The 14,649-nt window shown below is 43.3% G+C and overlaps 1 protein-coding gene across 1 annotated transcript in view; it reads left to right on the forward strand.

The window, feature by feature from the left end:
- LOC129708268 (transmembrane channel-like protein 6) overlaps positions 1–14,649 on the forward strand; it is a 70,599-nt gene that overhangs the window by 36,716 nt on the left and 19,234 nt on the right. The window contains 5 exon segments of the mRNA XM_055653913.1: positions 242–344; positions 2,942–3,032; positions 7,200–7,451; positions 9,538–9,713; positions 14,489–14,633. Coding sequence (XP_055509888.1) covers positions 242–344; positions 2,942–3,032; positions 7,200–7,451; positions 9,538–9,713; positions 14,489–14,633 — 767 coding nt within the window.

The raw sequence follows: 14,649 nt of genomic DNA on the forward strand, positions 1-14,649 counted from the left end.
ATAAAAGGCTAACAATGATTCCCAAACTGAGGGAATGACAGAGGACAAACTCCTCTGAGCTGTTGAAGCCAATCACTTCAACATTTTTAATCATTATCAAGAGTTATGATTAGAAAAATCCCAAGTACATTTTTTTTAAGTGGAAAATTGTTGTTCCTTTGAGTTAATATGTCCTTCTAGTTGGTTGCTATTTTGCAAAGAATGAACTAATGGATTTTCTTTGTTTGATTTCTATATTCAGAAAAGAAAAAACTCTTGGGTGAATTGCAGCAGATGCCATTGAATGATCGTATTAAGATGCTGCAGAGCATGCCTCTGAATCTCGCAATGAAACGAGAGCTCAGGTCAGATACTCCATAGAAATATAGAAAAATACGTGCAGGAGTAGGCCATTTGGTCCTTCGTACCAGCACCGCCATTCAATATGATCATGGCTAATCATCTAAAATCAGTACCCCGTTGCGCTTTTTCCCCATATCCCTTGACTTCTTTAACCCTAAGCTAAATCTAACTCTCTCATGAAAACATCCAGTGAATTGGCCTCCACTGTCATCTGTGGCAGAGTATTCCACAGATGAACAATGTGATGAGCTGTGCCATTTTACTACATCTTTCACAATCCTAGTCTTTCCCTTGTTCTACCATGGTCAACAGAAGGCCAAGCCTTTTGTGTAATTTCATGTCTGTCTGTCTAAACCCATTGAAAGCATGATGCCCTTTTGATCTTCCCTCACAATATGACTGTAGCTAAAAATGCATTTATATAAGAACTAGCAAAATTACTTTTAATGTGTATTATTTTAGAAAATCATTTTTTGCCAAGTTGAGAGACACAGAAAGAGATTGTTGTTATGTATAAAAGTTCAAAATGCTGATAAGCTTACAAAGCAAAATAAAAATCTCCATTCTGTTATTAAGTTGTGACCGCTCCCATCCATTGTATAAGAAGGAACTGCAGATGCTGGTTTAAACCGAAGATAGACACAAAAAACTGGAGTAACTCAATGGGACAGTCAAGTCAGCATCTCTGGAGAGAAGGAATGGGTGAAGTTTCGGCTCGAGACCTTTCTTCAGACCATCCATTGTGTACTTATTTCCTCTTTGTATTGGCGAGCTGTCCTTGAGAACATTCTCAGCATAAGTTTGTCATCACAGGTTGATAACAGCAATTTTATAATTTTTAACCATACTTTATCTTCATCATTTCTGAAGAAATGTACTAAATGGCTGTGAATTGCTTAACATTTTTTCACAATAATGCTACTATCAATCTTCTAATTAACTAATAAAAATGTCAATCCCTTGTGCTTCAGAATGATGTAATGCACTAAGGGGTTGCACAAGGCTGATAATATTTGCTGATGCATGGAACTGCAGATGCTGGTTTAGAAAAAAGAAGATACAAAGTGCTGGAGTAACTCAGCAGGTCAAGCAGCACCTCTGAAGAATGTGGATAAGTGACATTTCGGATTAGGACCTTTCTGCAAGCTGAGTCGGAATTAGGATCCCGACCAGAAACGTCATCTATCCATGCTCTTCAGAGATTCTGAGTTACTCCAGCATTTTGTACCCTTTTTTTGATAATATTTGCACATGCTTTTGCACAGGGTGGAACACTGGCTCAGCAGTAGAGTTGCTACCTTACAGCGCCAGAGACCTGGGTTCCATCCTGACCATGGGTGCTGTCTGCACGGATTTGCACATTCTTCCTGTGAAGGCCCAGATTTTCTCCGAGTGGTTTGGTTTTCTCCAACATTCGAACAATTCGAACACATTTGTAGGTTAATTGGCTTCTGTAGTGCTAATTCCCCCTAGTGTGTAGGTTGGATCTAGTGTCCAGGTGATGGTTGGTTGGCGCGGGCTTAGTGGGCCAAAGGGCTTATTTCCATGCTCTATTTCTAAACTAAACTTTTAAGAACTAGGCCGTTAATGTTTTGCAATTGAAAAAAAAAAAATCAATGCATCCCACAAGAATATTCACTGGGATTTTATTTCAACACCAGATGAAATTATCATTTAAGCTGAAATGATTCAGTGTGAAAGATGGTGAGACAATTTCTATCTAGACCATGATACTAATTAGCAGCAATGGTTAGACATTCTTTTGATGGCTGGATTACAGGCTGGATCATCGTGGGATCACAGTTTTGTGGTTTAGATGTGTGAGACAGAGGAACCTCTGCTACATAGTTGTTACATGCATGGGGAAGTTAGAATCATTCAAATGCTGGAACACATCGTGGTATGGTAAGGGCTGGAGTTGAATGTATAATCACAAGTTGTGTTTCAGAGGCTTTTGGATAGGCACATGGAAGTGCAGGGAATAGAGGGACATGGATCATGTGCAGGCAGATGAGATCAGTTTAACATGGCATCATGTTTAAAAATCTAGTCCAGAGGTTTTATTGTCATATGTCCCAGTCACAACAATTAAAGTCTTACTTGCAGAAGCACAACAACAGAACATTAAAACAAAGCCACACACACACACACACACACACACACACACACACACACACACACACACACACACACACACACACACACACACACACACACACACACACACACACACACACACACACACACACTGGTAAGAATGAAATGTGGTCACACCATGGTGTGGCCAGGGTGGTGTGGGTATCTGATGATGCTGGCTGCCTTTTTGAGGCAGCAATTCCTGTAAATCCCTTTGATGGTGGGGAGGTCAGTACCCATCATGGACTGGGCAGTGTTTACCACTTTTTGTAATCTTCTTTGTTCCTGCGCGTTCAACTTGACGAACCAGGCCGTGACCAGTCAGTATGCTCTCCATTGTACACGTGTAGAAGTTCAAGAGAGTCCTTGCTGACTTACATTGTGAGCTGAAAGGGCCATTCCTGTGCTGTATTGTTCTATGTTTTATGTACCTAACTTGGGGCTATTTTGTGTCTTCCATCAGGCGCATGACGTCATGCAGGAATGTTGATGACGGTCCTCTTGAAACAAATCGTCTCCCATGTTGGAGCCGTGCAAAGTACAGTCTGATCATTGTAAGCAAAATCTAGAAGGTTTTCATTTTAATACATCACACATTGTTTTTCAATGTTTATTATTTACAAAATCATTTTCTATTGCATTGAGCAATGTGCAAGGAGATTATAATATACAGAGCCACAAAATATTGAAACATTGTGAAGAAGAACAAATATATCTGTTCAGTTGTAGAAACAAAGAAGTGCAGAGGTACACAAAAAAGCTGGAGAAACTCAGCGGGTGCAGCAGCATCTATGGAGCGAAGGAAATAGGCAACGTTTCGAGCCAAAACCCTTCTTCAGACTGATCGGGGGCGGGGGTGGGCGGGGACAAGAAAGGAAAAAGGAGGAGGAGCCCGAAGGCTGGGGGATGGGAGGAGACAGCAGGGGGACTGAGGAAGGGGAGGAGACAGCAAGGACTAACAAAATTGGGAGAATTCGATGTTCATGCCCCCAGGATGCAGACTCCCCAAACGAAATATGAGGTGCTGTTCCTCCAATTTCCGGTGCTGCTCGCTGTGGCCATGGAGGAGACCCAGGACAGAGATGTTGGAGACGGAGTGGGAGGGGGAGTTGAACTGCTGAGCCACCGGGAGGTCAGCTTGGTTATTGCGGACCGAGCGGAGGTGTTCGGCGAAACGATCGCCCAACCTCCACTTGGTCTCACCGATATAGATCTGCTGACATCTAGAGCAGCGGACGCAATAGATGAGGTTGGAAGAGTTGCAGGTAAACCTCTGTCGCACCTGGAACGATTGCTTGGGTCCTTGAACGGAGTCGAGGGGGGAGGTAAAGGGACAAGTGTTGCATCTCTTGCGGTTGCAAGGGAAAGTGCCCGGGGAGGTGTGGTACGAGAGGGAAGGGAAGAATTGACAAGGGAGTTATGGAGGGAGCGGTCTTTGCGGAAGGCAGATATGGGGGGAGATGGGAAGATGTGGCGAGTGGTGGGGTCACGTTGGAGGTGGCGAAACTGACGGAGGATTACTTTTTGTATGTGACGGCTGGTGGGGTGAAAGGTGAGGACTAGGGGGACTCGGCCCTTGCTGCGAGTGGGGGGATGGGGAGAGAGAGCAGTGTTGCGGGGTATGGAAGAGACCCTGGTGCGAGCCTCATTTATGGTGGAGGAGGGGAACCCCCGTTCCCTGAATAATGAGGAAATTTCAGATGTCCTGGTGTGGAACGCCTCATCCGTGGAGCAGATGCGGCGTAGACGGAGGAATTGGGAGTGGGGGATGGAGTCCTTACAGGAAGCAGGGTGGGAAGAAGTGTAGTCCAGATAGCCATGGGAGTCAGTGGGTTTATAGTGTATGTCGGTTAGAAGTCTATCACCTGCAATGGAGATAGTGAGGTCAAGGAATGGTAGGGAAGTGTCGGAAATGGTCCAGGTGTATTTGAGTGCCGGATGGAAGTTGGTGGTGAAGTGGATGAAGTCAGGCAGTTGTGTGCGGGTGCAGGAGGTGGCACCAAAGCAGTCATCGATGTAGCGGAGGTAGAGGCCGGGGATGGGGCCCTGGTATGTATTGAACAAGGATTGCTCGACGTAACCGACAAATAGGCAGGCATAGATGGGGCCCATGCGTGTGCCCATAGCTACGCCTTGTATTTGGAGGAAATGGGAGGAGTCGAACGTGAAGTTATTGAGGGTAAGGACCAGCTCCGCTAGGCGGAGGAGAGTGTCAGTGGCTGGGTATAGGTTGCTTCTCTGGTCGAGGAAGAACCGGAGGGCTTTGAGACCATCCTGGTGGGGGATGGAGGTGTAGAGTGACTGGACGTCCATGGTGAAGATGAGGGGGTGAGGGCCTAGAGAATGGAATGCGCCGGAGACGACGGAGAGTGTCTGAGGTGTCTTGAACATAGGTAGGGAGGGATTTAACCAAGGGTGATAGGATGGAGTCAAGGTATTTGGAAATGAGTTCGGTGGGGCACGAACTGCAGATACTGGTTTACACGAAAGATAGCCTTAAAGTGCCGGAGTGACTTAGCGGGTCAGGAAGCATTTCTGGAGAAAATGGATGGGTGATATTTTGGGCCGAGACCCTTCTTCAGACCTGACTTCTTCAGAAGGGGGAAGAAGAGTCCCGACCCAAAATGTCACCCATCTTTTTTCTCCAGAGATGCTGCCTAACCTGCTGAATTACTCCAGCACTTTGTGTCTATCTTCGTTCAGTTATTTAGTTCTAAAAGCCTTTATTAACTTTTTTTTATGCTAATGTGCTACTCAACAAGAAATTTCTCAGAACATTAATCAGTACATGCTATTAACCACAGTTTGCGTGAAGACAGAGCTTAACATTTAGAAAAAGCACTCAAGACTCTTCAAAGTGGGAAACTAGATGTTGGTAATGTTCATATGGAAATTATATTGTTTATTAAATTCTCAAATTGTCCAACAATGCTCTCCTCTAAAAGATGACTTTTCCTGCTAACTGGCCTGGAAATTTGATTGAGTCCCAAAATTGGTATATGCACATGTAGACCATTCATGTTAGGGTTTCATTATTGTACAATAAAACACTAGATGTTAGAAACCTGCAATCCTCTTCAATCCTGGTGATGGAGTCCTGCCAAAGAATGGATCTCAATCTTATTTTGAATCTCCTTTAAAATTTGAACGACACATGAATCTCAAGTTGCAGAAAGTATTATTTCCCCAATTGTGGAAGGCCGTAGTTGCACAGCTGATAGTGCTGCTCCCTCACAGCACCAGAGATCCGGGTTTGATCTTGAGCAAGGGTGCTGTCTGTGTGGAGTTTGCATGTTTTTCCCTTGACTGCGTGGGTTCCCTCCGGTGCTCCTGTTTCTTCCCGCATTCCAAAGACGTGCGGGTTTGTAGGTTTATTGGACTCTGTAAAATAGCCCCTAATAGGTGCAGAAGTAGGCCATTTGGCCCTTCAAGCCAGCACCACCATTCACTGTGATCATAGCTGATCATCCACAAAAATATCATCCCCTATTTTTAAGAGCTCTATCCAATTCTCTCTTGAAAGCATCCAGAGAATTGGCCTCCGATGCATCCTGAGGCAGAGAATTCCACAGATTCACAACCCTCCGTGTCAAAAAGTTTTTCTCATTTTTGTGCAAAAAGTGGGATAACAAAACTAGTGCTAACAAGAGATCGATGCTTGGAGTGGGCTTGGTGAAGGACCAGTTTCCTTGCTGTATCTCTAAATTAAACTAAACAATATAAATGTAATTTCTTTATTGATGTGTATGCAGTACCTTTAATTGTTGCTAAAAGTTTGCCCGTATTATTATGTTGTCAACTTTCCAATGAAAAAAGTAACTTCTATCATGTGAGGTATTGCATTTTGGTAAGTCTAACATGGGCAGGACCTACACAGTGAATGGTAGGAATCTGGGGAGTGTTGTAGAGCAGAGGGATCTAGGAGTGCAGGTGCATGGTTCCTTGAAGGTGGGGTCGCAGGTAGATAGGGTGGTCAAAAAGGTGTTTGGCACATTGGCCTTCATCAGTCAGAGTGTTGAGTATAGAAATTGGGAGGTTAGGTTGCAATTGTATAACTAGTTGGTGAGGACACATTTAGAGTTTTGTATACAGTTCTGGGCACCATGTTATGGCAAACATGTTGTCGAGCTAGAAAAGGTACAGAGAAGATTTACAAGGATATTGCCAGGGCTAGATGCATTCTGAGCTATAGGGGCAGGTTGAATAGGCTGGGACTCTATTCCTTGGAGCACAGAAGGGTGCGAGGCGATCTTATTGAGGTGTATAAAATAATGAGAGGAATAGTTCAGGTAGATGCACAGAGTCTCTTGCCCAGATTAGGTGAATCGAGGATCAGAAGACTAGGTTTAAGGTGAAGGGGCAAAGATTTAATAGGAATCTAAGGTGTAACTTTTTCACACACGTGGGTGTATGGAGCAAGCTGTCAGATGAGGTAAGTAGGAAGTACTGCAGATGCTGGTTTAAACCAAAGAGAGACCAGAGGAGGTAGTTGAGGCAGGGACTATCCCAGCATTTAAAAAAAGTCGGGCAGGTACAAGGATAGGACAGGTTTGGAGGGATATGGTCCAAACGCGGGCAGGTAGCACTGGTGTAGATGGGACATGTGGGCCGATGTAGGCCCTGTTTCCACACACTATCATTCTATAACTGTGACTCTATTCAAACCATATTCTCCTCCCACAGGCTGTGTAACCTTGTTCTTGTGTTTGTTTTGTAATTAGGCAACCAGACAGTGTTGGTATGGATTCCACTCCAACCTACACTCGTTGCAACTGTGGCAGATTGCCCAGAAACAAATCAGCGGTCGCTTTGGCATGGGTGTGCTTTCATACTTCATCTTCCTCAAGATGCTGCTAATGTTCAATACATTCCTCCTTGTCCTGAACCTTTGCTTCATTGTTATTCCACAAGTCACGAATCCTCCTGAAACAACAAATGGATCATTTGTTGGATTAGAGCTCCTGTATGGGACTGTAAGTAAAATGAATCTAGTTTATTTGAAAGAGCGTTCTCTTATAAGGTCATAAGTTCAAGGAGCAGAATTAGACCATTCGATCCATCAAGTCTACTCTGCCATTCAATCATGGCTGATCTATCTTTCATTTCTTGATCCCATTCTCCTGCCTTCACCCCATTAACCTGACACCCGTACTAATCAATCTCCACCTTAAGTATCCATTGACTTGGCCCCCAAAGCAATGTAGCAATGAATTCCACAGATTCAACACCCCCTGACTAAAACAATCCCTCCTCATCTCCTTTCGTAACATAGAAACATAGAAAATAGGTGCAGGAGTAGGCCATTTGGCCCTTCGAGCCTGCACCGCCATGCAATATGATCATGGCTGATCATCTAACTCAGTATCCTATACCTGCCTTCTCTCCATACCCCCCTGATCCCTTTAGCCACAAGGGCCACATCTTACTCCCTCTTAAATATAGCAGTCCCTCTTAAATATAGCTCTTAAGGTACCCATTTTGTTCTGAGGCTATGCCCTCTGGTGTTAATGGGAGATAAAGGTGTATAAAAAATGAGGCAAAAAGAAAATAAAACAGTTTGTATAGTCCTGCTTTCTTCCCTGTTTTCTTGTATCAGAATAATTTTTTGATTTCTTTAGAAGTATATTTGGTTCTGGTTTATGTAACTAAATACATATAGAAATGTTAAAATAAAAAAATCTGGAAATACAAGCAAACTGAAATAAAAACAGAAAGTTCCAGAAGCAGTCAGTAGGTCAAGCAGCATGTGTGAAAAGAGAAAAATAGCTGGTATTTCAAGAATTATATTTAAATCTGTTTGAGAATAAATAGAACATATGAAAATGTAACTTGATAGGCAAGGTTTTGTGTATCAATTGGTACACAAAAATGCTGGAGAAACTCAGCGGGTGCAGCAGCATCTATGGAACGAAGGAAATAGGCGACATTTCGGGCCGAAACCCTTCTTCAGACTGATGGGGGATGGGGGGCAGAAGGAAGGAAAAAGGGAGGAGGAGGAGCCCGAGGGCGGGGGGATGGGAGGAGACAGCTCGAGGGTTAAGGAAGGGGAGGAGACAGCAAGGGCTAGCAAAATTGGGAGAATTCAATGTTCATGCCAACCGGACGCAAGCAACCCAGGCGGAATATGAGGTGCTGTTCCTCCAATTTCCGCTGTTGCTCACTCTGGCAATGGAGGAGACCCAGGACAGAGAGGTCAGATTGGGAATGGGAGGGGGAGTTGAAGTGCTGAGCCACCGGGAGTTCAGGTAGGTTATTGCGGACTGAGCGGAGGTGTTCGGCGAAACGATCGCCCAACCTCCGCTTAGTCTCCCCGATGTAAATCAGCTGACATCTAGAGCAGCGGATGCAGTAGATGAGGTTGGAGGAGATACAGGTGAACCTTTGTCGCACCTGGAACGCCTGCTTGGGTCCTTGAATGAAATCAAGGGGGGAGGTGAAGAGATAGGTGTTGCATTTCATGCGGTTGCAACGGAAAGTGCCCGGGGAGGGGGTGGTACGGGAGGAAAGGGAAGAATTGACAAGGGAGTTGCGATGGGAGCGGTCTTTGCGGAAGGCAGACATGGGGGGAGATGGGAAGATGTGGCGAGTGGTGGGGTCACGTTGGAGGTGGTGGAAATGGCGGAGGATTATTTGTTGTATTTGCCGGCTGGTGGGGTGAAAGGTGAGGACTAGGGGGACTCTGCCCTTGTTGCGAGTGCGGGGATGGGGAGAGAGAGCAGTGTTGCGGGGTATGGATGAGACCCTGGTGCGAGCCTCATCTATGGTGGCGGAGGGGAATCCCCGTTCCCTGAAGAGCGAGGACATTTCCGATGCCCTGGTGTGGAACATCAAGTGTTTGGTGTCCTTCATGGCCATTAACAGAGGTGCATTACACCCAGTGTAATATTATCCAATTAGCTAGTTCTTGAGGAACTCAGCATGGGACTTCTAATGTACTATTAAAGCATTGTAATGCATTGTAATGAGAAGTTTTTGTGCAAGCTGAATTTACACGAATATCATATAATGATAGTGTGTTTTTAATTTGTGATTTTAATTCATGTTTCTTTTCATGTTTAGGGTTATTTTACAGACACAATTCTGTATTATGGTTATTATACTAACAACACTTGGACTATTTGGAAAAATCTGGGGTATAATAATAGCTATATTAATATACCATATAACATGCCGATTGCATACCTCTACACGATTGGAACTTCCTTTTTCATCACCTGCATCATATTGGTTCATTGGTAACATTCTTTTATATATATATTTTACTCAAATGGCAACATCTATACAGTCTATTAAAAGTAATGATCTTTGTGAGTTCTCTGCCAATGGCTGTGGAGAATCAATTGATAATATTGAAGATACATTTATAGGATATTAGTTTAGCGAGTCAAGACAGTGAGTGGATTTAAATTGCTTTATTTTGCAACGGTAAAACAATGAATTAACCCTGGTTGGTAAGACAGCCAAAAACGCGATGCTACTTCCACAAGTGTGGCGCTAGACTGATACAACTCAGTAAAAAGCGCGCAAAACTCGTGATCGGTGCAACCAATCCAAGGGTTTGACTAACCAAAGCAAAACCTTATTAAATACTTCATAAAAAGTGTCCCTGAAAACAATGAATTAACCCTGGTTGGTAAGACAGCCAAAAACGCGATGCTACTTCCACAAGTGTGGCGCTAGAGTGATACAACTCAGTAAAAAGCGCGCAAAACTCGTGATCGGTGCAACCAATCCAAGGGTTTGACTAACCAAAGCAACCACCTTAGGATATTAAATATACTTCATAAAAGTGTCCCTGAGTGAAAGTTTGAATGACGGCATGTAGATATGAATAAGCAAATGGTATTTCTTATGTTCTTGTTTCTTCTTCTTTGCCCTTTATAACATGTTTTGGGTGATTTAATAATGGCCAAATTTGTGCTATTTCACCTGCTCTGAGATTTGTCAGTACATCTATTAATGGTGTAAAAACCTCATTGACCATATTACTGGGTAGTTGCTGCAGAGCTAGATATGTGTCGAAAGGTTCTTTTTAAAATACAGTGTCCTCCATAATGTTTGGGACAAAGATTCATCATTTATTTATTTGCTTCTGTACTCCACAATTTGAGATTTGGAATAGAAAAAAAATCACAGGTGGTTAAAGTGCACATTGTCTGATTTTAATAAAGGCCATTTTTAGACATTTTGGTTTCATCATGTGGAAATTACAGCAGTGTTTTATACATAGTCCCCCCATTTCAGGGCACCATTATGTTTGGGACACAGTGCCATGTAAATGAAAGTAGTCATGTTCAGTATTTTGTTGCATATCCTTTGCATGCAATGACTGCATGAAGTCTGCGATTCATGGACATCACCAGTTGATGGGTGTCTTCTCTGGTGGTGCTGTGCCAGGCCTGTATTGCAGCCATCTTTAGCTTATGCTTATTTTGGGGGGCTAGTCCCCTTCAGTTTGCTCTTCAGCATATAAAAGGCATGTTCAATTAGGTTCAGATCGGGTGATTGACTTGGCCACTCAAGAATTGGCCCTTTTTTAGCTTTTAAAAACTCCTTTATTGCTTTAGCAGTATATGTTTGGGATCATTGTCTTGTTGTAGAATGAACCGCTGGCCAATGAGTTTTGAGGCTTTAGCATAACACTCCCACCACCGTGTTTCACAGATGAGGTGGTATGCTTTGGGTCTTGGGCAGTTCCTTCTCTCCTCCATACTTTGCTCTTGCCATCACTGTGATATAAGTTAATCTTCGTCTCATCTGTCCACAGGACCTTTTTCCTGAACTGTAGTTGCTCTTTTAAGTACTTCTTGGCAAACAGTAACCTGGCCATCCTATTTTTGTGGCTAACCAGTGGTTTGCATCTTGCAGTGTAGCCTCTGTATTTCTGTTAATGAAGTCTTCTGCGGACAGTGGTCATTGATAAATCCACACCTGACTCCTGAATAGTATTTCTGATCTGTCGGACAGATGTTTGGGGATTTTTCTTTATTATAGAGAGGATTCTTTTATCAGCAGCTGTGGAGGTCTTCCTTGGCCCTTTGCAATTAGTGGGATTCTAGGACTCTCTTTCTTCTTAATGATGTTCCAAACAGTTGATTTTGGTAAGTCTAAGGTTTGGCTGATGTCTAACAGTTTTACTCTTGTTTCTCAGTATCATAATGGCTTATTTGACTTTCATTGGCACAACTTTTGTCCTCATGTTGATAAACAGCAATAAAAGTTTCCAAAGCTAATGGAAAGACTGGAGGAAAGACGGTGCTAAGAGCTCTTATACCAGCATTAAGGAGGCAATTAAACAAATCTGACCAATTACAAACGCCTGTGAAAGTTCCAAACATTAAGGTGCCCTGAAATGGGGGAACTATGTATAAACACAGCTGTAATTTCTACATGGTGAAACCAAAATGTATGAAAATGGGCTTTAATAACATCTGACAATGCGTTTTACCACATGTGATTTTTTTTCTATTACATATCTGAAATGATGGAGTACAGAGGCAAATAAATAAATGATGGGTCTTTGTCCCAAACATTATTGAGAGCACTGTAGCTACCTGTTGTCACACCCAATATACTACTGCAAATCCAACCATCTTGACCGCTCACACCTCTTAAAAGCACCCACTTAGCAGGCAAGCTGCTGTCTGAGGCAAAGGCTAATGCTAATGATTTGACCATTCTCCAGTAATACAAGGCCACTACCATTAGCAAATGGTTTGGGAGATGCTGTAAGACACAAACTACGAGTTTAGTTCTCCCAGCTCCATTTTTTGCTTATATTAAGTTGAGACTTTGAGACGAATATTCCTCTGCATTCCTGAAACATATTCTTGCCATTTGAAAGAAAGTATACTGCATTTTCTCATCCCTTTAAGGACATCTCCAAGCACTTTGAGGCCAACAAAATGTACTTATGAAATGTAGGAATTCTAATAGTGCACAGAAAAGAGATGCTAATTTTCAACCTGTACCTTTCTATTGATCAACTAATTCTTTCAGCAGTGTGGATTGATGATTCAGTATTGGGTAAACCATCGGAAATATTTTGGTACTTTTGGTATAATTTTCCAAATTAAGCAACATTGCCAAGTACCAATTAGTGGATACAATGTAATGGTCAAATACTACTTTTGACTTATTGGACGTATGTCAGAGAGGGATGAAAATATTGACGGGTCCCTCTGTTTTGAGACTAATGAAATTACAATCCCACTTTAAAGATATGGGTGAATTCATTCTTTAAATTTGGTAAGTTCTCTCAGGAAGTAAATTGTGATTTATAGACCAAGATTTTGGCAGCACGGTGGCAGAGCAGTGGTGCTGCCTTGCAGCGTCAGAGACCCGCTTTCGCTCCTGACACAAGATGCTGTTTGTTCAGAGTTTGTATGTCAAGTCAAGTCAAGTCAAGTTTATTTGCCACATACACATACGAGATGTGCAGTGAAATGAAAGTGGCAATGCTCGCGGACTTTTGTGCAAAAAGACAAACAACCAAACAACCAAACAAACTATAAACACAATCATAACACACATATTCTTTTACATAATAAATAATGGAAGGAAAAACGTTCAGTAGAGTTAGTCCCTGGTGAGATAGGCGTTTACAGTCCGAATGGCCTCTGGGAAGAAACTCCTTCTCAACCTCTCCGTTCTCACCGCATGGCAACGGAGGCGTTTGCCTGACCGTAGCAGCTGGAACAGTCCATTGCAGGGGTGGAAGGGGTCTCCCATGATATTGTTGGCTCTGGAGTTGCACCTCCTGATGTATAGTTCCTGCAGGGGGGCAAGTGAAGTTCCCATAGTGCGTTCGGCCGAACGCACTACTCTCTGCACAGCCTTCTTGTCCTTGGCAGAGCAATTCCCAAACCAGATGGTAATGTTCCCGGACAAGATGCTTTCCACCGCTGCTGCGTAGAAGCACTGGAGGATCCTCGGAGACACTCTGAATTTCCTCAATTGCCTGAGGTGGTAAAGGCGCTGCCTTGCCTTTCTCACGAGTGCTGAGGCGTGTGATGCCCATGTCATATCCTCGGAGATGTGGACTCCCAGATATTTAAAACAGTTCACCCTATCCACAGGATCCCCATTTATCCTCAATGGAGTGTACGTCCTCGGATGATGTGCCCTCCTAAAGTCCATGATCAGCTCCTTCGTTTTTTTGATGTTCAAGAGGAGGCTGTTATCCTGGTACCAAAGTGCTAGACCAGCCACCTCCTCCCGGTAGGCCTTCTCGTCGTTGTCTGAGATCAGGCCCACCACCACAGTGTCATCAGCAAACTTAATTATTGAGTTGGAGCTGAACCTAGCCACACAGTCATGTGTGTACAGGTAGTACAATAGGGGGCTTGGGATGCAACCCTGGGGCGATCCTGTGCTCAGGGTGAGGGACTTCGATGTATTCCCCGTGACCACGTGGGTTTTCTCCAGGTGCACTGGTTTCGTCAAACACTCCAAAGGCGTACTTGTTTGTAGGTTAATTGGCCTCTGTAAATTGAAAATTATCCCTTGGGTATAAAATAATGCCAATGTACAGGGTGATCACTGCTCAACACGAACTCGGCGGACCAAAGAGTCTGTTTTCACAAATGGGGACCATCAATATTTTCATCCCTGTCTGAGGTGAGGTGTGCAAGGGTACCAACTATTATTGGGAAATTTGTAGGGTGGAACAGCAGATGCTAGTTTAAACCAAAGACATACACAAAAAGCTGAAGTAACTGTGGGTCAGGCAGCATCTCTGGAGAAAAGGAACAGGTGATGTTTCGGGTCAAGACCCTTCTTCAGACAGAGTCTGGGGAAAGGGGAATGAGAGATATAGACGATACTTGGCAGAAATGAATGGAAGATATGCAAAAAGCAATGATAATCAAAGAAATGTGAGGGGTCTGAGTTTTTGACTTTAAGTGTTCATTCAGCAAGAAAATTAAGCCTATTTTATTCCAAGGGATGTGCAGAAAAAGGTCTATTACTTGCCATAAGTTTCAAACCTTTTTTAAATTTAACCTTTTAGCTTATCCAAAGCTTTTGGAGAGAGTTATCGAGTGGGCAGTGGCTATCGTGGTCTGGCGGTGAAAATGTTCAGCTTTTGGGATTTTAAAGTAACTCAAAAAAAGTCGATTGTGTTAAATCATGAGGACATCAGCACCCAGCTTAAGGTGAGTTTCTTGCTTC

Source organism: Leucoraja erinacea, chromosome 23, assembly GCF_028641065.1.
Source record: "Leucoraja erinacea ecotype New England chromosome 23, Leri_hhj_1, whole genome shotgun sequence".
Classification (NCBI taxonomy): domain Eukaryota; kingdom Metazoa; phylum Chordata; class Chondrichthyes; order Rajiformes; family Rajidae; genus Leucoraja; species Leucoraja erinaceus.